Genomic DNA, 24,435 nt, shown 5'->3' with positions numbered 1-24,435 from the left:
CCATCTCTCCATCCATCCAATTTTGATTGAATACCTGCCATGCTAGGTGTCGAATATGATGGTGAATAAGACAGTTATGGTATCTGCCTACCCTCACAAGGCTTAAATCCTTTAAACCAACGTGAGATAACACGGAAGGGATTCTATAAATGACTGTAGACCTATTAATAATACTGTAGGTGTGCCTACTTTGCATCTGTCACCAGCACCATTGTTACCACCTATTTCTAGCAACAGAATAAACCTCCTTTTTTATTTCAACAAAATCTCAGCGTAAGCTTAGTAAAGCTAGGGTGGGTTTGATTGAAGATAAAACAGTCCGATTCATGCCATTCAGCATAAAGTTCCTCTCATGCTACCTCTAGGTACCTCCTTATCAGCCCAACTTGAAAGCCACCAACCTTGGCCTCTGCCGTTGGTCTGACATGGTGTCGTATTTTGGTAATGTATGTAGCTATTCTTCATACACGCTAATGTCTCAGTGGTAAAGACAACTAGGCTAAATGTGTAAATTCAGGCCTCCAGTCCTCATAAACCACAGAAGTGGTAACTGGCAGCTTCTTTGTATCTTTTCAGTTTCTAGCTCCAGAGCTCGCTGTCTGTGAGCCACTAGAACGGGACGAGGGAACGCACTTGCTAGGGTTTTCTCCAACTTAATCCCAAAACCTATGTATCTTACCTTATGTGTCCCAGTTGAGATGCCGAAAACAAAATAATAGCAGAAGTGACCCCTTCGTCCCCTGAAAAGGAAACAGGACAAAGAAATGTAAACACATGTTTGATTAGAGTTGTTTCTGCAAAATTTGGTTAACTTGAAATTATTTAATTATGCTTCACTCCCTGTGGGGACAGGGGGAAATTCCCAGCATAATTTGAGACTAGTGGCACTTTTGCTTCTGGCAGATTTAAATGAGGAAAGTGACTGCATGCACGCACATCCGTGGCCACAGTCTTCATCAGCCCCTTTGTTTGATTTCTCTGTTTCTCATGGTAGCTCTGCCCCCGTGATGCCTGCCCACATGATGCAGCGACACTTGCACAGAGCCAGGCCCACTCGTGTTCTCCTTTGAATTGCCAGGAAGCACTCCGGTTGCTTTTGTTATGGCCACATAGGAAACAGCCTAATCCTTAGAATAAAATTGATCCCTGGGTTTAGAGCTCAAGTTTTTAAAGTTTTTCTTCCTACATACATTGATTCAGCTGCCTGTGATTCCCTTATTACCCCTCCATGTTGGTGGATGTCTCAATCTACTTCCTCTCCCCTCTCTTCTCTCTTCTCTAGCACTGTCACCCATTTCCTAGTCAACTCAAGGCCAAAAATGAGATTTTTTTAAAGCCAGCAGATATTCAGTAAACTGATAAGATATGCAGAAAGGCCAGATATGATGGGAATTGTCTAGCAGACGTATTTTATTTGGCCCTCGCAGTGTTTAAAGGATTATTTTCTGGAATTGGAATGACTGGACTTTGCAGATGCTTGCCCATTTTCCATAGTCACCCACCTTTGTTGTCTCTCACACTCTGCTTCGCATGTTTACATCACTGGCCTGTCTGTAGAGTCAGTCTGGTCCATTGTTGACTTCCGAGGCTTTTCCAATCTGCTTTCCTTGGGAATCTTTTTTTTTTTTTTGGAGATGGAGTCTCACTCTGTCGCCCAGGCTGGAGCGCAGTGGTGTGATCCCAGCTCACTGCAACCTCCGCCTCCTGGGTTGAAGTGTTTCTCCTGCCTCCGCCTCCCGAGTAGTCTGGAACTACAGATGTGCGCCACCATGCCCAGCTAATTTTTGTATTTTTAGTAGAGACAAGGTTTCACCACATTGGTCAGGCTGGTCTCAAACTCCTGACCTCAGGTGATCCGCCCACCTCGGCCTCCCGAATCGCTGGGATTATAGGCGTGAACCACCACGCCCGGCCTTCCTTGGGAATCTTTTGTGTGCAATTAGAATTCTAGAGTATTGGCCGGGCACAGTGGCTCACACCTGTAATCCCAGCACTTTGGGAAGCCAAGGTTGGCAGATCACGAGGTCAGGAGATGGAGACTATCCTGGCTAACATGGTGAAACCTCGTCTCTGCTAAAAATACAAAAAGTTAGCCAGGCGTGGTGACGGGCACCTGTAGTCCCAGCTACTTGGGAGGCTGAGGCAGGAGAATGGCGTGAACCTGGGAGGCGGAGCTTGCAGTGAGCCAGGATCGCACCACTGCACTCCAGTCTGGGTGACAGAGCGAGACTCCATCTTGAAAAAAAAGAATTCTAGAGTACTATAAAAGACTACTACTATTGCTATTTTGTAGGTGTCCCAATCAAATGAGAGAGATTCTTAAAGCACATGAAAGATATAAATACAGCACTCATTTACAGAAAGCATTTTAGGAAAATTAGAGTTATAGCTGGGAATGACACGATGCCAACCATTAAATCTTAATAATTGACAAAAGCATTCAGTACACTGTGTATAACTATGTGAATTTTGCTTGGGAAATTGATTCTGGTTTGGAGCTTTAGCTTGTTCATAGGGTTCTTAGAGCTATAGGATGACTTGATAGTGAGGCTTTTGTGTCCCTGTTCTCAAGTGTCAGCCTTCCTTTCCAATTCTTTACTTGTTTCCGTATTACCTGTTTTACCAAGTACAGCCACACACATCAGTATGGATGGATTTCACAAACATACCAGGAAGAACTAATCATTAGGACTGTGGACACGTCTGCCTTTGGGGTTCAGCTGACGAATAGTGCTGACATTCTTTTAATAAAATTCTCTCTTTCTCTCCCCGCCCCACCCCCCAATTTTTCAGCAGATATATGGAGTGATCACTCATTTCAGACTGATCCAGATTTGCCGCCTGGCTGGAAAAGAGTCAGTGACATTGCTGGGACCTATTATTGGCACATCCCAACAGGAACGACTCAGTGGGAACGACCCATCTCCATCCCAGCAGATCTCCAGGGTTCTAGGAAAGGGTCACTTAGTTCTGTAACGCCATCTCCCACCCCAGAGAACGAGGTAAAACGGAGTGTCTTTTTACCAGCTTAGTAGAATAGATGTAACTTGTGGTTTCTCTTTACACTGGTTGCTTCTGCCCCAACAGGTCATCAAGGTAAGCTTTTTGATTATTGTGCATGTTGCATTTGAAATCTCAGTAATGCTTCCTCTTAGTAAATAGTGTTAATATCCATCTTTCAGGGATGTTTTTATTTTTTAATGGCTTTTGGTCTCTTGAAACACCATTCCAGGTACAGAAAGCAAGAGGGGCTGATTAATGAGAAGTGGTTAAGATTCCCTAGGGCTCACTGAGGCAGTACTTTACTCTGCAGGTACCATTGCATGGTGCTCATTGCATGGTGCTGGCTCTATAAAATATTTACACACAGAAGAACATCTCTTGGCCAGACGTATTATAATTACTGCGTATCTTATTAGCCTTGGGCTCGTTTGATAGTGTGGAGGGAATGTCTGCAAGAATAACCCTGGAGAGCCCTCAGATGCTTAATTTCTATTTTTAAAAGTCTGTTTTTTATTTAGCAGAAGTGACATTATTTTAGAAGCAATTAACAGCATAAATTTCTGCTGTCCCTGAGGAAGAAATCTGGATGTTTAAACAAAGAATTGAGGCATTAAAAAAATGTCATTGTGGTGTTTATTAGTATAAGGATCTCCACAGTGAACTTTTGTGAATCCCGAAAGCGAACTATTCAAGAGAATTAGAGTTGGAGAAGGTCACAGTTAAGTAATGACTTCTTTTGACCCCTGACACCCAGGCATTTCTGCCCCTTTCTGACCACAGTCCTTGGTTCTTTGAAGAAGCCCATCTTCTTTTGCCTTGAGGCATGAGGGCATTGGAACTACTTATGGAAGCTTCTTTATCTGTTCGCAACAGATATCACCCTTCCTGTTTTTAAAAGTAGACAATGTCTTGTTTCCTAAATCTTTGATTATGTACTTGTTCTTCTGTGGGAGGTAGGTGGTAAGCCCTATATTCTCATCACATTACTGCTGTTAGAGGGCTTTGGCCTCTCATTTACCTAGTGTGGACCTCAGATTCTCCAACTTGAAAGTGATGGGCTGGGGCAGCCATACCCTCATTGGTAGGCAAGGACTTTGGTTTACCTGTGCCATGCCGTGGTCATCAGGCACATGCTTCAGGACCACTGAACCCCATATAGGGCTTTGTTGCTTATCACTGGGCAATTTTAACAACTTTTTATTGAAGCATAATAATTCCTACTCCCTCGGCAATTTTTATTCAGCCTTTTGTTCATCTTACATTAGGTTTGCTGGGGGATAAAGATGAACCAACACTGTCTCAGCCCTCAAGGAGTTTGGCATGGAGAGGAGCCCTCTTCCTGTCCCCACCCAGTTGGATCCTGGGATTCCCCCTGTACCACAGTGGGGGCCTCCTAGAAGCCGAGAAGGCCAGGATCAGTCTCTATTCTCACTAAGGCATAGACGTACTCTCCCTTTCTTATTTGTACACCTTTTCTCTTGGCATCTCAATTGGCAAGAATCTCTTTCTCCATTCCTCTATTCCAAGCCTATAACCATCTTCATTTCCCTATTCCAAACCTTTAACCATCTTCCCAGCCAGAGAGTGCCCTATAGCCAGAGAACACCAGGGTGAGAAAGCACCATTTGGTGCCAGCATTCATATGTTAAACAGACAGGGACACTGAGGTGTAGAGAGGCCAGTGACCGGTGGCAGCTCTGGGCCTAGAGCTCAGAGTTCCTGAATCCTCCCAGATCCTAGGCCAGAGGTCTTCCCACTCAGCTTCCCTGGCTTTGGGATTTCAACCTGCTCTGCTTCCTCACTGTCCCAGATTGGGGAGATTGGGCTGACTTAGAGAGACAGTTTTTGTGCCGTGAATCTCCAGTCCTCTGCATCTGGCAGTGGTGAAGTCGTTTGTAAAGGCTTCCTGCAGAGGCCCAGGCGGGGGTGTGTTGACTCCAAGGAGGGCATCCTGAGGCTTACGGAGCTCAGAGTTGTATTTCTTTGATTAACACGTTAGCCTTTTGTTTCTGTGATTTGGGCAGAAGTCTTGGGAAGAATGCAGCACAGGTGGGCGCTGGCTCTGGGGAAAACTGCCAGGTAGCAGAGTTCATCTCTCCCCTTCCTGGGGCCCGTTTTTGCCTACTCTTCCCCCTCTCTCTGCCTGCATCGTACCCCTGTGCTAACTACTGCCCAGGGCCCCTCCCAGGCTCAGAAGGGCACACCCTTGGCACCTCCTGCCCTGGAGTTCAGTGTTCCCCCCACACAGCCCCGCTGCTCAGCCTCCTCACTGCTCTTAAAAATCTGTTGTGGTTTTCAGGGTATTTTCCTAGACATTTCATCTGATCTTCTCAGGAGTCTCCTGAGGCAGAGAAGTCAGCTGGTATGTTCTCCATTTAAAGAAAGAGGTAACTGAGACTCAATAAGTTAAGTGTCCCTCGGCTGGGGTTAGGGTGGGATGTATCCAGTTCCCTGACTCCAGACCCCAGGACTCTAGAGCCCGAGGACTCTGAGAATCTCCACCTTCTATCAGTTCCATTCCTCTCTTCTGCTGCTCACTGTACCATTTGTATTGACAAAGGCTTATCCCTCCACGGAAGCTGGTTAAAGGTGCATATTTTTAGAAGTTTCAGAGACAGGGACTCGTATCCAGCACTCTCAGAAAGCAACAGGGCAAAAGTCTTCAGGCTGACCTTTCAATTGTTCCCATCATACACATGTTTCTCCCCCTACATAAGGTCCTCCGTTAAGTCAAAGAACCAAGCAGATTTAAAAGGAAATAAATAAGTCATAGAGGCAAAGAGATGAGCAGATAGAAGAGGAATAGGAGAATTGGGGAAAAGACTTAGCCTGCCACATACGCTGATGTGCAGACGCTGACACCAATATTAAACCAGAGGCACTAAGAGAAATCAAATATTTACAGTCCAGGCTAATGCCTTAAGTCTTTACTCCCCATAAAACCCTTATGTGGTCAGGTGCTGCAGCTCATGCCTGTAATCACAGTGCTTTGGGAGGCCTAGGCAGGAGAACCACTTGAGACCAGGAGTTCAGGAGCAGCCTGGACAACATAGCAAGACCCCATCTCTCCAAAAAAAAAAAAAAAAAAAAAAAGATTTTAAATTAGCCAGGTGTGGTGGTATGTGCCTGTAGCCCAAGCTACTTAGGAGGCTGAGGCAGGAAGATCACTTGAACCCAGAAATTTGAGGCTGCAGGTGAGCTATGATCACACCATAGCACTCCAGCCTGGATAACAGGGTAAAACCCTGTCTCTTAAAACAAACAAACAAACAAAAAACACACCAAAATCCTTACGTGTCTGGTACTATAGTTGTCTTTCTCATTTTACATTTACACTGAGACACAGAGAGGTTGAGGAGTTTGGGCAAGACACACAGCTAATACATGGTAGAGTCAATCTTGAGTTCAGGTCTCCTGGCCCCTATTTCTACCCCGAACTTCACAATATCGTATGTCTGGGAGGCTTGGAGACTCTTGAATCCCTTTAACTCACCCTAAGGGAGGCTATGTCACATGTGGAGCCTTTTAGAAAATGACCTTTCTTAGTATCATTGTCTCAGGTGCTAATGACAGTTGAAGAGAAATGATTATTTTTCTAACACCATTTCTTTGGTTCCTAAATAGAATCTATTTCAAACAATTTCAAAGCATGAGAAGAGAGCAAAATCTTAAGGGACAGAAGAAGCTTGTAATATGTTGTGTTAGAAATGCATATTTTATTCAGCTTTTTTCTGAGCTGGCTTCAAAAAAAAAAAAGAATCAAATAACTAAGTGCTAAATCTGTTGACTAGGCTTCACAAAAGTTTAGAACTGAAGGCTTCCTTACAGTTTGAAAATTTTACATTTCACATTCCAAAGTTCACTTGGGAGGTGTTAAGCGCAGTGGATAATGTTTCCGCTGCATATGCCAGCAGTATTTTTGAAAGTTTATAAACTGGCCAGGAAGCATTTGCTGCTGAAATTTGGCACATGGTGCTCCTCCCCGCCCAAACCATTTATTTGTTCCAAATTACCTTGCAAACTGCTTGGATGTTGAATTTTAGAGAGAACGGAGAGCCACACAAAATATTTTTATGAATATCCATTGGCTTGTGGCCAAGTCTTCCCATCTTTTCAAATGAAGGTGTTTTGGTATTCTAAAGAAGAAAGCATGGAGAAGGCGGGTCTGAAGCTCGAGAAAATGAATTGTTGCTCAAACTGTGGTTTCCTCTTGGTCCTAAATCAGCCTGTTCTTATGAAGTGCTCACAGCCTCAGGGGCGGCGTGAGAGCCTAACCCCCCAGGAGGGTGCCCAGTGGAATACCTTAAGCCTGTGTATTCTCATATACACGTAGAAATAAGATGACAACATAAAAGGGCCGTTCTGCCATCATTTTTCTGAACTTCTTCACTCAGTCAGGTAATGATGACATTGAGTGCTGGAAGGAATGGTGGAGCAGGGCCTGTTGAATGTGCAGGCCGTATTTCTCAGCCAGTGAGCCGAGGAATGGTTCCAGGAGAACCTCTGGGGATCACAGAATGGGGTGGGGCCTGGGAACCTTTGCATAAGCTCTCCAAGTGATTTACGCTGAGTAAGTAGGACAGCAGGTCCTCTAATGACTATAGCCCCCCTATTTTTATTTGCATGTCACTTCCAAAAAATTATTTGGCCTCACCCCATTGTCTCCCCAGAACTACCGCTCTTACCCCATTGCTTTGAAAGCCCTGTATTCTATCATGTCCCATTGTAGTGTTGTTACCTGTGGTAAGTCACTTTCCCACTAGGAAGCTCCTTGGTGGTCGGGACCTGTTCTCCTCATCCTGTGCACAGGGCCCAGTACATGACGACATTCATTAACTATTTGCTGAATGAAAAAATAAATCAGCTGCGTAGCCAAGGAAGCTGTTAGTTGATCTGTTGCAATGACAAAGCCAGCTCTAGAGCCCTCGTTCTCCTGGCCCCCTCTACATTGTAGTTTCTGCATTGCACTGCTGCTCACAGAGACTGATTTAATCGCACAAACCAGTTTACTAGTTTGTTTTTTTTTTTAACTTCTCTGAATTATGTTTGTGTGATTAAACCATAATGCTTTAATCTTCTGATAGGGTGGGCAGATGGCTTGAGCCCAGGAGTTTCTCTACTAAAAATACAAAAAATTAGCTGACATGGTGATGCATGCCCTATAGTCCCAGCAACTTGAGAGGCTGAGGTGAGAGGATCACTTGAGCTCAGGAGGTGGAGGCTGCAGTGAGATCATGACACTGCACTCCAGCCTTGGTGACAGAGCAAGGCCCTGTCTTAAAAAGAAAAAAGAAAGAAAAACTGTACACATATAAATTGATAAAACACTCACTGACATTGCCTGCCGTAGTCCTTGGAATTCCAGGTTTTCTGCCATTTACTATCAAGGCCACACTTAATCAAGGGTCAAGCCTTGACAAAATGGCATTGAGAGGCATGATTCGTAACCCTTTGTATTTCCCAAACTGCTTTTTCTTTCGTGGAAAGAGTAGATCATAAGGAAACTCTCATTTGCAGGGCATCCTCGGGCAGCCAGTCCCTGTGCTAAGAGCTAACATTCTGGATCTCACTTTGTCTGCACATTGATGGGAGGCCTTCTTAGTCCTGTTTGATATGGGAGGGCGTTGAGGTCAAAGAGCAAGTAAGAACAGAGGCAGAATTTGAACCCCAGCATTCCAGCAGGCAATGTGTCTTTATTCATTTTCTGATGCTTATAACAGAATACCTGAAACTGGGTAATTTATAAAGATAAGGAATGTATTTCTTATGGTTATAGAAGCTGAAAAGTCCAAGGCCGAGAGACTGCATCTGGTGAGGGCCTTCTTGCTGGTGGGGACTCTCTGCAGAGCCCTGAGTGGGTGCAGGGCATGACATGGTGAGAGAGCTGAGCATGCCACCTTAGGTCTCTCTTCCTCTTCTGATAAAGCCACCACTCCCACTCTCATGATAACCCATAAATCCATGGGTGAATTAATCCACTCATGAGGGCAGAGCCTCTTAAAGGTCCCACCTCTCAATACTGCAACATTGGTGATTAAATTTCGATGCGAGTTTTGGAGTGGATAGGCATTCAAACCATTGCGTTGTATTAGCTTCAGAACTTCTCAAGTGCACACAGAGATGATATGATTATAGCTTCTGTCACTGCCACTGTGGAATGTTTTAGTGCTTTTCCTCTCTACCCAGTTCTCAGCAGGTTCAACCCTCTACTCTTACCCCCTGGTTTGCATTTTGCTACCACTTCATAGAGATTTTCTTAGCATCCTAGAGAAAGTCCCCTGGTAGGGACAAACCCAGCCCCTGAGACTTAGTCTTTAAGAGCACTCTGTTGACATTGTCAAAGAATCAACTCCATTGTTGGCCTTTTTCCAGCTGAAAGATAATGCATCATTTTTGTTTGCTATGTGGAATTGCTTTCCAAGACCCCAGAAGAGAAACATGGAAGAAGAAAACTCCAGTAGTCAAGGTTATATGATCGGATTCCCTGCTTACTGGGTCCAGCCTCACACAGCTTCTGTGTGGTGCTCAAGGGTTTTGAGAAGTGCCATACCCCGGGCATTGGGTCAGTCCCCCTAGACACACTGTCTCTGAGGAGCTAAGGCTCCAAGGCTCTCCCAGAACTAAGCAGGATCAAGTAATCAGAGAAAGGGAGGTTGCAGCCTGGACAAGGTCAGGACAAGCACCAGGAGGGTGTCCCAGCTATGACTCTGGTACCAGAATGTCACTCGGCTGTGCAAGGCTTTAGCTGCATTGCCTGGAAGGTTACCAGGGTCATGGAAGCTTGTTGCTCATAGAAGGTGGTCCTTGTTGGTCCGTTACCTCTTTGCCCATCTTTGTGTGTTTGTCTTACCTGAGGCATATTGTCCAACTTGCCTTTTCCCCTTTTAATGTTTTTCTCTTTGTCTCTCCTCTTCCTCCTTCATCTCTCCCACCCCTACGGGGATGGATACAGACTTTCTGTAGAACCAAAGAATCTCTGTTGGGTTGTGCTTTTTTAAAAATTTATTAACTAAAAATTATTAGCAACACTTATTAGCCAAATATAGAAAATATTCTCTCTTCTTAGTTAAAAAAATTAGATGAATAGACCATGTAATTCTTAAAATTTAAGACAAAGTGACTTTGTCTTTCATTGACTTTAACTTTTTATAAAAGAAAAATTACGGTCACTTATGCATTGGAGAAGGTTTGTCATCTTTGATGTAAATGAATAGTTGTAAATATATGAGGGGAAGAAAGATCTTTCGCCCAGTCATAACACATATAATGCCAGTTTCCATTTCCTTACTGAGTTTTGTGCTAAAGGATTTCCTTAAGAGTGCCCGTGTTAAGTTTTTGTAAAATCACTATACAGAGCCTTTGTTTATTTAAATCTGTAAAAGGTGATTGTTGGACATTTGCCGTCTAACTCATGTTTCCATAACACGAGAGCTGGATTCTGACAGTCTTAATACTATTTTTAGCTTTTGCTTTACAGATACCCTTATGTCCAAAGAGTAAATGCATTAAAAATTTTAAAAACCACACACACATGCAGAAAACTGTTTTAATTAAGTACTGAAGACTTTTTTGAGTACTTGTTTTAGAAAATACTCTTCTTTTACTCTCTGTAGTCTCAACATATAGGGTCCCTTGGGGATAATTTCTGAAATTCTTTTTGTGAGGTAACTTTGTTTTTCTTGTTTCTTTATAAATTTCTCCACAAAGACACAATTATTGTGGGTCTTCCTAATTCATCATCTGATTATCCTTTTTTAAAGTTCAACTTAACAACAAATACTGCTCACATGTAAACAGTGATGACAATTTGTGGCCATATAAGCTTGTTTTCTTTTTGAAAAAGAAATTCTAGCTTAAAATTTTATTTTGTACTTGATATTTCAGGTCCTCATCTCACGTCCATATTAGTAGCCCTACAGTGGTCCAAACCGAAGTTGGTCACTGGCCCATCTGTAAATGTGAGAAAAATTGGGCATCTTTCAGGAAAACGTACATGTACAAAACCCCGCACCCATTTCAGTGGTTCACAGCTCCTCTGAGCTAACAGGTTAAGATTGCCCTAGGTTATTAATTTTCTCTTCATAAAGACTGAACACTGCTTCTGGGGGTGGAGTGAGGGGAAAGGTAAGGGATTGGGCAACATTCCTGCCCTTTATTCATTAAGATAAATTATTTTTAAAAAATAAATACAGTGGTCTAAGTTCCTATTTTATTTTGAAAAGCTGTAGTTTAGATGCCTAGACCAAAAATGAAAACGACACCACGTGTGCAATAGTAATAATGGGTCTAAATTTGCAGTGTCTTTGCTCTCAGAGAGGCTTGCAGAGTTTCGTAAGTGCATGTTGCACCAGGCGCCATGGCTTACGCCTGTAATCCCAGCACTTTGGAAGGCCTAAGTGGGAGGATCACTTGAGCTCAGGAGTTCAAGACCAGCCTGGGTAGCATAATGGAACCCCCCCATCTCAACAAAAAAGTTTTTAAAAATTAGCCAGGTGTAGCAGCATGCACCTGAATAGTCCCAGCTACTCAGGAGGCCAAGGCGGGAGGACTGCTTGAGCTAGGAGGTCAAGGCTACAGTGAGCTGTGATTGGGCCACTGCACTCCAGCCTGGGTGACAGAGTGAGACCCTGTCTCAAAAAAATTTTTAAATAAATGCGTCTTTCGACGCACAAGACATTTAAACTTAGTTTTTTTCTGCTTTTAGTGGTTTTTAAAATTGTATCAATGTTGTGAGTAAAAGTTATGGGTCATTATTCACTTCTCATTTTCAAAGAACTTCAGTTGAAAAGTGATTTAGCTGAAAAGTTTTGATGGTTGATTTCTTATACAAACAGATTTGCCTAATCAGTCAGTAAAGCAAATTCACAAGACTGTCCCTGAGTTTTATTAGCCTTGCTTGCTTATTTCCCCAAATCTTAGATGAAAAATACTTGAATATTCACTAGGCCTAGTAGAAAGAAAAGACATTTTCTCATTGTCTGAGGTGGATGGAGGAGTTGTTTAGATTTGGAAATCAGTTATTGCAAGAGCTCTCCCAACAAAGCCAGGCTTCATGCCTTGCACTATAATTATGTTTAGAAAATCATTTCATGATCAAGTATTAATTTGTGAAGAAGCTTTTGTAGCAAAAAAAAAAAAGAAAGTAGAGCTTTTATGAATTACAGGAATTTATGTTAGACTGTTTAGAGCTGTTTTTTGTTAGGTTAAATTTCCGCCAAATGTTGATGTCAGTCTGTGTTCTTCACTAACCCTCTCTCCCCATCATTCTCCTTTTTTTCTTTTAAGTGAAAATATCTTGACCCCCAACTTTTGGGGCCCTCAGCCGTGAGCATTCCCTAGTTTCCAAACAAACACAGTACCCGTCCCTCATTCCACCCCCACCTCCAGAAAACAGTTCTGTTTGTTTTATAGGGAGGAAAATGGTTACTATGGAATTAGGTATGCTAGTTATTGAATACTTGGAATTATATTGTTTGCTTTTAAAATTACCTTAAGGAAATAACTTCACTGTCTGCTTCTAATAATGTTTAGTCATTTATTTGGTAAGTAATTAAAGCACCATCATTCTCCTGCCCTCGTCTTCAGGTGATAATCTAGACATAGAGGGAGTGAGCCAACAAGTTGCTGTTAGAGTTAACTTGTTCCCTAACCCATCTTGTGAATATCAATGCTAACAACAGTGTCTTGTGTTTTTTTTTTTTCTTTTCTTTTCTTTTTCTTTAAATCAATGTGCTTTTTTCCTATGTGAATAATTATATGTCTAGAAACAGCCATGGAGTGATTTTGCTGTTCTGAATGGGGGAAAGATTAATAGTGACATTTGGAAGGCAAGTATATTGTCAGATCTTAGATCATTTAATATTTTATCCTTTCTGCATGGCTGTGGCTGTATATTTTTCTTCTTTGTGAATATCATGCATTCTGCAGGGACACAGTGATCGGGCTTCTTGCTAGGGGCATTCAGCTCACACTCCTGTTGCCTTTTTTTGGTGTCTCCCATTGTGAATGCCCCAGGTTCCCCGTTGTTTTGTAAGAACAGGAGTTTGCACCAGTCAGCATTCAACAGTCCTTGCATGCCTTTCTCTGCCTAAGCTCACGTACACTCTCTGCCTCTTGCTGGGAAGACTTTTCTCCCCTCTGATATTTGAGGCAATGAATGGACTCCTCCCCCATTGTACATTAACAAGGTTCTATTTTCCTCTAGGATTTGCATGCAGCCACTGTTAACCCGGATCCCAGTTTAAAAGAGTTTGAAGGAGCAACCCTACGCTATGCATCTTTGAAACTCAGGTAGGACATTAGTAGGATCGACCTGCTGTCAATGTATGGCTTTGTGCAGATAGTTTGCAATAGAATTCTAAGTCCACTTTTCTGTTTTTCTGCCTAGAAATGCCCCACACCCTGATGATGATGACTCTTGTAGTATCAACAGTGACCCAGAAGCCAAGGTTTGTAAAGACTTGCTTTCAGCCACCAGGTTATATTCTTAGATCCAAATAATGACTTTGGATCATGGTCCAGTTTTTACAAACCATCAACCCAGAGCCATTTAATAACTAATTATCCCTCAATTTTCTCTCTTTCCTAATCTCCCTGACACTTGAAGAAAATCCCTAGGCTAAGTTAGGTTTGGGGGGATTTCTAGAACCATCAAGACTCTGCCTATATCTCACTACGTCAGCTCTTTGCACAGTGTAATAAGTTACCATTATTGTTCAAATGGGTGGGCTTTAGAAGTCTTTAAAGATACACCAGGCTCTGCCTTGCAAAGCAATGGGAGAGGAAGCTAAACAGGTAGGGTATGAGACCCCTCCCACCTACTGCCACCAGAGCAGCCCCGTATCTGCGCAAGGTGAAATCTCTTTGCCATTCCTGTCATAAACACAGATTGGAGAATTAGGTTTTATGATGGAAAACTGGGGGCATTGGGGGCAAACTTGTGTCCATTTTGTTTCTGGACTTCTGGTAGGATGCTAACAGAGCCAGCTTTCTGGGCATATGGCCAGTGCAGCTGCACAGGCCCCACAATGAGAAGGCCCCTGTGTGTGGGGATGAATGCTTCAAGGTTGTTGTCAGGAAATTCTTAATCTTTGAATTTGTATCTTATAAGTCAAGTCCAATGGAATGTCCATGAGAGGGCTGGGCTTTGGATTACACACAGTCCTGCCACCTCCCAGCGTCCCTGGGCGGTTCTCACCTTCTGGCCACCCGGCATCTCAGGCCCTGCCAGACCTCCCTATCTCCCTCCCTACGTAGAGACTTCTACTGCCCTCTACCGCGGAACAGACATGGGTGTGAGCACGGGAGGGTTGGGGTCAAGTGCACACTCCCTGGGTATCTTGGGGTTGGAGCGTGGTGGTGACCAGCCCAGTCTGGGCTGGCAACACTGCTGTGTGTTCCGCAGGCGACTCAGTGGGGGTGAGCCTCTTGCCTACCCGTAGTCCAGGCACCTAGCATGTCCCAACACTGATGTTGCAATACATTTATGGGCCACCCATCTGCTGTGGGTTGAGATTGTGGGCCCATGGGAAGAGAGGATTCCTGGCTTGATTTTCCCACCCCTGGTCAGTGCATGGTGCATCTGTCCAGTAGCTGATGGGAGAGGGGACCCAGAAGCCAATGGTCTGTGTGCGTGTACCAAGATATGGACAGGGCCCTGAGTGTTTGTAAGGGTTTGCACTTACTCTACAAGTATCCCCATGCCTGAGGGATTGTAACATTAAATAGCAATTAAAAAACACATTAACGGCCAGATGTGATGCCTCACGCCTGTATTCCCAGCACTTTTGGAGGCCGAGGGGACACGGATCACCTGAGGTCAGGAGTTCAAGACTGGCCACATGGCGACACCCCGTCTCTACTAAAAATACAAAAATTAGCCAGGCTTGTTGGCACATGCCTGTAATCCCAGCTACTCAGCAGGCTGAGGCAGGAGAATCACTTGAACCCAGGAGGCAGAGGTTGCAGTGAGCTGAGATTGCGCCACTGCACACCAGCCTGGGTGACAGAGCGAGACTCCATCTCAAAACAAAACAAAACATCTTAACAAGCCAAGAGAAAGCATACGGAAGAAAGGAAAAAGCTTTATGTTTTAGTATTGTTTATAGCATCTTCCCCCTGCTTTTTGAACAGAGGCGGGGGCTTGCATTTTCATTTTGCTGGTGCTAACAACCATGGAATTCCACCTTGTCTACTTCAGCATCTTCCCCTCCCCTCCCCTTCACCCTCCTGTACCATGGAGGGAGAAAGAATCTTCCCAGATTCTTTTTTATTTGTTCTGAATCCCAAAGCAGATCTGTGTCTACAAATAACATCGCAAATAGGTTTTCTTAGTAACAGTTAAGAGGGGAACACCATACAGGTTCAAAACCTTGACCCCTTTGCCAGAAACTGCCATATTGCCAGTTGGTTCTGTAAGTATCTTAGGGCTTGCAGTGAAATCTGTGCTGCTTCTGGTCAAGTCAGCTTTGTTCTGAGCACAGCCAGTAACATCATGGCCACTCTAGAGCCAGTGGCATTCTGAACAAGTCCTTGGGCTGCTTCTAACATGCTGGTCTTTAAAGATAAACTTTATGGTAAGGAACGCGGGTTGTGAACAATTTGCTTTGCTACTTGATGTTTTACAAATTCTATCAGCAAAGGCTGGAAGAGGAGCAGTGAATATCTCTGTCCACCACTAAGGGCTGGGGCAGTGATGTATGTGGAGCCAGGGTGTGAAATTGACAAGGGGGAAAGCATGGAATGGAGATGGAATTGTAATAGGAATAGGAGGACTGGTTCCATTAAATCCAAGTCAGTGGGTTGGGCTTTCTCTTTTTCCCTTCCGGCTGTGTTGCTTACTGAATTCTTTATCTGCCACCTTTTTATTGCCAGCATGTCTATTTCAATGCCTGTTATGAGTCTGTTCATGTTAATAAGGAAGCTCAGCTTTGTCTTACGTTCCTAAAGCTGTGCTTAGTTTTAAACAACAACAAAAAATACATGCGTTGTATTATTTATCTGTGTCTTACTTTGTTCCATAGAAGATGTGAGGAGACTTCTAAGAACAAACACTTTAAAAAAAAAAAAAAAGGGCACAGAAAATATAAGAGAATAATCAGTGCATCAGTCTGGGCTGGAACAATATAGAGAGTAAGGAAAGATCAGCCTGGGGAGAATGAAAAACCTACAGCTTTTCAGATCTCAAGATTTGCACAGCTGCTAACATGGACCTGCAGGTGGGGTCTTCTGTGTGTGCCTCCTGGTGATTATTTAACCTGAGGTTTCTTAGTATGAATGGAATGAATGCCTAGAAGAGCTCATCAGAATCTTAAAAGGACTTTTGCAAGCCGGTACAGTGGCTTACGCCTGTAATCTCAGCACTTCGAGAGCCCAGGAGTTTGAGACCAGCCTGGCAACATAGCGAGACCTTGTCGCTACAAAGAAATTAAAAAATAGCTGGGTGTGGTGTCCCATGCCTGTGGTCCCAGCTACCTGGGAGACTGAGGTGGGAGGAGCCTGGGAGGTAAAGGCCGCAGTGAGCCATAATTGTGGCACTGCTGTCCATGAGAAGTCCATGAGTTCAGAGCTGACTTTAGTGAAGACACATTGGAGGAGCTTCCGTCCCCTATCGGAGTCATTCCTGCCTGTTTTGTGTTGCCTGGGGGCCACAGCCAGCACCTCAGAGGGAGGAGTGGCAAGACCTAGGCTTTCTGGATGTTCCAGTGCCTTTGTAGAATAAGTTACTCACCTTAGATGACCCTTTACATTCTTCCAGTCCACCTAGAACCAGGGAACCAAGTAGTCCCCTCCCCCCAAAAAATCCTGACTTTAAAAATAATATTTGGGCCGGGCACAGTGGCTCATGCCTGTAATCCAAGCACTTTGGGAGGGAAAGGCGGGCAGATCACGAGGTCAAGAAATCAAGGCCATCTTGGCTAACACAGTGAAACCCCGTCTCTACTAAAAATACAAAAAATTATCTGGGCGTGGTGGCGGGCACCTGTAGTCCCAGCTACTCAGGAGGCTGAGTGAGGCAGGAGAATGGCATGAACCCGGGAGGCGGAGCTTGCAGTGAGCCGAGATTGTGCCACTGCACTCCAGCCTGGGTGACAGAGCAAGACTCCATCTCAAAAAATAAATAAATAAGTAAATAAAAATAATATTTGATATACTATGGAATTCTAAATATAGTCTGTGAGGAATGATTACTTAAAAAGTTATTACAGAAAATATCTTCCTTACTCCCTACTTAAAACTTGCATGCTGAAAAAAATAAAAATTATTTTTAGACTGTCAGGATGGGGACACTTCCAAATCCTCTTCAGCTACTACTCTGAATCTGGGCATCTTAATCAGTTGTTCAGTGAAACCTCTAAATAGCAATGGCAACACAAAATCACCACACACACACACGCATACGCACGCGCGCGCACACACACACACACACACACACACAAAACTTCCCCAAAGAGCAGTCTTTTTCTAACTCTGAAAATGTTTTTTGAACCTACCAAAATTTTTATGCAGTAAAGTTTTTGTACTTGATAGCCATATACGTGTTTGTATATAATTCTGAGTTCACTGTTTAACTTTTTATTTTGAAATAATTACAGATTTGTAGAAAAGTTGCAAATATTGAGTTCTCATAGACCCCTTCACCTAGCTTTCCCTAATATTAACTTCTTCATAATCATGGTACAGCGGTCAAAACTAAGAAATTAATATTGATATCATATCATTTGCTATAAACTTTATTCACATTTTCTCATTTTTTTCAACTAATAACCTTAATCTGTTCCAGGACCCAGCCTAGGAGACTGTGTTGCATATAGTGAGCTCTTGAAAAATTATATCACATGCTCCTCTTTGTAGTCCTCGCCTTGGTCACTCTTAATTCCATGGTAATATTTCATTTAATTAATAGCACCGTAATCTGTCTAGGCACCAGTATCCATAGGAGCAGTTTTTCCCCCCACTACAGAGCAGAGCTACAACTTCATAAAAATAGGTGACTTTTTTTTTTAAATTATTGCTTTGGTATAGGTTGCTAAAACTGGTATTACTGGGGCAAAGGCTATTGGTTTTATTGCTTCTGTCACTTACTGCAAAATTACTTTCCAGAAAGCCTGTAGCAGCATATAATCCCATCAGTAATATCCTAGAGTACTCCTCTAGGATATCATGTATCCTAGAGGATACATGATCATGTATCAGTTCACTCAAGGCTTTGTCATTTGTATTTATTCATCTTAGTTTATTGTGTGTGAGCTACTACCCCCTAGTTTTAAAATTTCCCCTTATTGGCCCAGTGCAGTGGCTCACACCTGTAATCCCAGCACTCTGGGAGGCCAAGGCGGGTGGATCACGAGGTCAGGAGATCCAGACCATCCTGGCTAACATGGTGAGACCCCATCTCTACTAAAAATACAAAAAATTAGCCAGGCGTGGTGGTGGGTGCCTGTAGTCCCAGCTACTTGGGAGGCTGAGGCAGGAGAATGGCGTGAACCCGGGAGACAGAGCTTGCAGTGGGCTGAGATCGCATCAGCCTGGGCGACAGAGCAGGACTCTGTCTCAAAAAAAAAAAAAAAAAAATTTCCTCTTATTAAATTATCATAGACACAGGACATTTCCTGTGAAACTCTCTTTCTTTCCATTCCTGGCTGTTTTTTCGTCTTATTTTTCTATGCATTTTAAAAGTAAGATTTTTATTCAGAAATAATTTTAGATTTATAGCAAAGTTACAAAGATAGTACAGAGTTCTCATAGCCCCTTCTCCAGATCGCCATCATGTTGTATCCTACAGAATCATAGTACATTTGTCAAAACAAAGAAATTAACATCAATAGAAAATTATTAATAAACACTGTATTCTGATTTTTAATAAACACTGTATTCTGATTTTACCAGTTTTTCTTCTGATGCCCTTTTGTGTTCCAGGATCTAATCTAGGATGTCATATTGCATTTTAGTCTCTATGCATTCATTCATTCATTCATTCATTTTGAGACAGAAGCTCGCTCTGTCATCCAGGCTGGAGTGCAGTGGTGCGATCTCGGCTCACTGCAACCTCTGCCTTCTGGGTTCAAGTGACTCTCCTGCCCCTACCTGCCGAGTAGCCGGGATTAGAGGTGTACACCACCACACCCAGCTAATTTTTTTATTTTTAGTAGAGACACGGTTTCACCATGTTGGCCAGGCTGACCTCGAACATCTGATCTCAAGTGATCCATCCGCCTCGACCTCTCAAAGTGCTGGGATTACAGGTATGAGCCACCGCACCCGGCCACATTTTTTTATTATTATTATTTATTTATTTTTGAGACGGAGTGTCGCTCTTCTTGCCCAGGCTGGAGTGCAGTGGTGCAATCTCAGCTCACTGCAACCTCTGCCTCCTGGTTCAATCGATTCTCCTGCCTCAGCCTCCCAAGTAGCTGGGATTACAGGCATGTGTCACCACGCCTGGATGATGTGTGTGTGTGTGTGTTTTCTTTAGTAGAGATGTTGTTTCATCATGTTGGTCACGCTGGTCTTGAACTCCTGACCTCAGGCGATCCCACTGCCTCGGCCTCCCAAAGTGCTGGGATTACAAGCATGAGCCACTGCTCCCAGTCCCCTATGCATTTTTAACTTCAGAACTATCTGCTTCTGTAATTTTACACATTTTCTTCAGTCAGTTCTTTTTCTATTTTACGCCACTTTTCCATGGAAAATGTTTTAAAACTTTCTATATCCAAGGCTTTTGTAAATGATTGCCCCTCAGGCCGCATTTATTAAGAAGACAACTCCTTGGCATGTTTTAGGCGGCCAGGTAGCTTGCACTTCTCAATCCCCATCACCTGCTGTGCTCATCTTACTTTAATATCTTAGATTTGGAATTTAGCCCTTTTCCCGTGGCACATGGCTGACCAAATTCTTGATTAACATTCAAATAAAAACCAGTTAAAATCAAATTGTAGAAAACTTAATGCTTTGAAATATATATACCGTTTCGTCAGAGTTCTTTTCTGTCCTTTGTGTAACTCCGCTCAGACTTCTGTAAAGGAGATGTTCTGCCACCTGGTGGACAATACTGAAAATTACATCTTTAAAGAAGAGGTGCTGGGCGCGGTGGCTCATGCTTTAAGTAATCCCAGCACCTAGGGAGGCTCAGGCAGGCGGATCTCTTGAGCCCAGGATTTCGAGACCAGCCTGGGCAACATGGTGAAACCCTGTCTCTACAAAAAATGCAAATATTAGCCTAACGTGGTGGCATGCGCCTGTAGTCCCAGCTACTCGGGAGGCTGAGGTGGGAAGATCACCCGAGCCCAAGGAGGTCGAGGCTACAGTGAGCCATGATCATCCACTGCACTTCAGCCTGGGTGACAGAGTGAGACCCTGTCTCTAAAAAAAAAGAGGGGCAACATTTCATCTGGAATCAGAATTTCTTTTGCTTGGAAGTAACATTAGAGCCCATCTAATGGGCCTTTATTTTAGAGGTGAGAAAAATGAGTCATAGAGTTATTTGTGATAACAACTAGTTCTTGGTGGAGATGGCATTTGAAGATGGGTCTTCTGGGCCTCTGACCGCTCCATCCTGCTGTCTGTGTCTCAGTGTATAACAAGTCATTTCAATATATTTGTCAGGAGAGGTTTTTGGTACTGTTTTTAGAACCTTGTTCTTTGAAACACATAATTAAGGAAACGGGTAAGGAAGATTATGCTGCCCCAGAGATTAAATTCTCTGGGTTTCAGCGTCCTCATCTTTCAAATGAATGTGTCATCAAATTAGAAGTCATTTCAGGTTCTGAAAAAATTTCAGATTTCAAATGAAATGTAGTAGCCCTGATCTGTGGCATCTGGAGATGAAATAGTCTGATCTGTATTTAAGTCTGGAGAAGGAAAGAGAGAGTGCCATGAACCAGGGCTGGCTGTTCTTTCCTGAACATGCACTGCGTGTGTGCCCTCCCCTCTGCCAGGCACTTACGTGCAATTTTCCTGCAAAAACAGGCATTATAGTTATGTTTCCATATTGTAGATAAAAAACTGATGCTTAGAAGACGTCAGTTATTTATCACACAGCTAGTAACTAATGGAACAGGGACTCAAACACAGATGCATTTGATTCCAAAGGCCAGGAAAGTGTCACACCCACCTGTTCCCAGTTATCGCTTCTCTCAGCTTTAAGATCATTTTGGGGCCAGGTGTGGCGGATCACCTGAGGTCAGGATTTCGAGACCAGCCTGGCCAACATGACGAAACTCTTGTACCTACTAAAGATACAAAAATTAGCTGGGCGTAGTGGCACATGCCTGTGATCCCAGCTGCTCGGGAGGCTGAGGCAGGAGAATTGCTTGACCCCGGGAGGCAGAGGCAGAGGTTGCAGTGAACCAAGATCACGCCACTGCATGCCAGCCTGGGCAACAGAGCCAAGACTCCATCTCAAAAAAAAAAAAAAATGATTTTGGCATTTTGGGATTGGAGTAGCAGAGTTGTTGGAGGTGGGAATGGGTGAAGAAACTGAAAGGTCAGTGCTTGAGGACAGACTCCTTCTCACCCTCATCCAGACTTGTGGTCCAATCCTTTGCGGTGCTTTTCACACGTAACTGTACCTGTGGGCAAATTCTGATTCATTTGCTCTGGGGTGGGACATGAAATTGCATTTCTGTTAAGTTTGCCGGTGATACCAATACTGCCAGTCTACAAACAACACAGAGTAATAACATTATACAGTTGGAAACCTGATAAAAATAAGGCACCAATTTTGTGCAGCTTCTGCAGGGAAGTAGACATAGTCTTTCTACGCAGTATCTTCTAGTTCTTTTATGGCCATTTGCAACCAATTCGCAGCTGCTCAGGAACTTTTTTATTGGCACTGGATTTTGTGAAAGCGTTGCGTGCCTCCTTACTCTTTTGCTATAACTTGCCTCAGATGGAGAGGAAGAGGAAGGAGATGAAACAAACCATCGAGTAGTAGGTTTGACAGAGCTTTCTGAACTGAATGGCGAATGGACATGAGATTCTAATATTCATCTGTGAGCTTTATTTATCTGTGCCCTCCCTTGGTTCCTATTAGCATAGATTTTCATGAAGTAATTATATTAGCAGCTACTGACTAGATTAGCACTAATAGATAAGCAGGAAGTAGTAGGGAAGTACCTTTTCTCATTCAGATTTATTTCTGCTCTGTGTAGCAAATTCATTGTCAGTACTTAGCATTTATATGGGATTTTACAGCTGCATGTAGTTCTTATAATTGATTTTTATTCATGTGGTACAGGTTTCTTCTTTCAGAAATCCTGATCTGTGTGGAAGTTTGGGTTTGATTTGCGCTGTTGATTCATTCATTGAGTCAGAGACGTTTATTGAATGCTAAGTGCGAAAGGAGCATATATACTTAATGTATGGTGTGGTTAAGAGCGTGGACTCTGGACCCAGATTGCCCGGGTTTAAAGCCAGGCTCTGCTGCTTACCAGCTGGATGGCCTTGGGCAAGTTACCTACCCCCTCTGTGCCTCAGTTTCCTCATCTGCAAAATGAGGGTAATGATGGAGCCAACCTCACATGGCTGTTATAAACATTGAATTGACATACTGTAAACACTATAAATATACATGTAAAGGTCTTGGGACAGTCCTTAGCACATAATAAGCATTCTTTATGCATTCGCCATTATACTGTTCCTAATACAAGAAGGAATGGATATGGCCCCTGCCTTCAAGTAATGGAGAAGAAACAAGCAAATTCAATGCACTGTGCCAGGAGCTGAGCTACTGAGTCATGAATGGGGGTTGTTCCGTGGGCATATTCCATGGCTGGGTGAAAGGGGTGGCTCGGGTGGTTTCCCAGAAGGAGACGACACCTAAGCTAATAAGTATATTTGAATTGTCACTGGAGTTAGTGATTCTCTCTCCCCCCGCCACCATTCTTTTCAAAAAATTTAAGTGTGGAAGCTTTGAAAATGATTTGATATGTAAATTTGTGTTCATTTTCAGCAAATGCTTTTAGGAACAGATCTGTTAAGATGAGGTCCATCTGTATTTGCCCAATACTGTGGATAACATTGTTTCTGTTATCTGTTCCTGCGTGCTATGTAGCAAACCGCACCAAAACTTCGTAGCTTAAAACAATTATTTATTTTGCTCAGGATTTAGTGGGTTCCAGAGTCTGGGGAGGTTTGGCGGTGCAGTTCCTGCCTGATCCACATGGGGGCGGCCGGAGCTGGAGGATCCTCTTCAAAGATGGCTGCTTCTCCAGCCTGCTTCCTGGCTCAGTGCTCCTCCTCACGTCCTCCAGGGCCTCTCCATGTGGCTTGGTCTTCTCATGGGGTGGTCTCTGGGTAGGCAGTTGTACTTCTTACCTGGTGTCCAGCTTCCAAGAAGCAGGAAAGTGAAGCCACCAGGTGAGGAAAGGCTCTTCCTGGCAATGGCAGCACGTCACTTCCACCGTATTCTGTTGTTCAGAGTCGTCACGATCCAGATTCAAGGAGTGGAGAAACAGACTCCACCTCTTGATGAGACAGTGGCAAGTTCACGTTACAAGGAGCGCATAGGACGGGAGGTTTTAATGCAGCCATCTTTAGGAGGTACAATCTGCCAAACATGTCATTCCCACGTTTCAGTCATTCAAAATTAGTGCCTTCAGTACAGGGCAGAAAATAGCAACATGGTTGAATCACGAAACCAAGGTCCAGAGCCAGTGATGGATATCTCAAGTCCTGGCTGAATGAGATTCAGCCTCTCATGCATGGCTTTTAGGTTGGCATTCACAAGGAGAAAATAAGGATCATCTCATTCCAGCCTCAGGAGAAGCAGAAGGCGCAGAGAAACAAAGTAACCTGCCCAAGCTTGAATAGCTGGTGGTGGCAGAGCAGGACCCGAAGCCAGGCTCCCTGACCCTTGTCCAGCCTGCTTTTCCACTGAGTGGTGCAGACACTCACTGCCATTTTGGCTGCTCATTTTGCCTGCTCATTTTGCCTCCTATCCCAGAGGACAGCTTTTGTGTTTCTGAAACTGTTTTCCTCCCTTTATTTGCCAACACGGCCAAGCATAATGCCGTGTTCCTGGCAGAAGCATGGCTTCCTTTCTCTTATTAACTTCTGGTCACTACACTTGCCTGAATGAGCGGTCGAGGAATTGGCAGCCGTATGTGAGTCCCCGAGTTTTGAAGGGTGCTGTTGAAACAAGATGCATTGTTGTCTAACTCTTGGCAGCTGCGCCCTCTGATGGGCAGATGCCTGGGAAAGCTAATGAAGGAAAAGCAGACTTCCCTCTTCCCCTGAAGGAATGAGGTAGGAAACAGGTGAGGAAATGGGCACCAACCAACCGCGGTGGCAGCAGCCGCCATCCTGATGGCGCCAGAGCGGCAGGTGTGTGAACCTGGCCTGGTGGGTTCTTGGCATAGAATTTTGGGCCATGAATAGTCACAGAACTGAACAGCCTCGGGCAGGAGTGGCCACGGGACATCTATTCAGCAG

At 43.8% G+C, this 24,435-nt stretch overlaps 1 protein-coding gene across 45 annotated transcripts in view; it reads left to right on the top strand.

Annotated features, from left to right (window-relative positions):
* APBB2 (amyloid beta precursor protein binding family B member 2) overlaps positions 1 to 24,435 on the top strand; it is a 398,003-nt gene that overhangs the window by 263,604 nt on the left and 109,964 nt on the right. For 22 of the 45 annotated variants that reach the window (XM_063664510.1, XM_054486425.2, XM_063664494.1 and 19 more), the window contains 4 exons: positions 2,794 to 3,002; positions 12,768 to 12,830; positions 13,208 to 13,293; positions 13,391 to 13,451. In XM_063664510.1, the coding sequence (XP_063520580.1) occupies positions 2,794 to 3,002; positions 12,768 to 12,830; positions 13,208 to 13,293; positions 13,391 to 13,451 (419 nt within the window). The remainder of the gene's footprint in view (positions 1 to 2,793; positions 3,003 to 12,767; positions 12,831 to 13,207; positions 13,294 to 13,390; positions 13,452 to 24,435) is intronic. The other 23 variants (XM_063664512.1, XM_063664506.1, XM_063664501.1 and 20 more) reach the window with 3 other exon arrangements.

This window comes from Pongo pygmaeus, chromosome 3 (assembly GCF_028885625.2).
Source record: "Pongo pygmaeus isolate AG05252 chromosome 3, NHGRI_mPonPyg2-v2.0_pri, whole genome shotgun sequence".
NCBI classification, from domain to species: Eukaryota; Metazoa; Chordata; class Mammalia; order Primates; family Hominidae; genus Pongo; species Pongo pygmaeus.
Note: the sequence above shows the minus strand (reverse complement) of the source record. Positions and strands in the feature narration are given on the sequence as shown.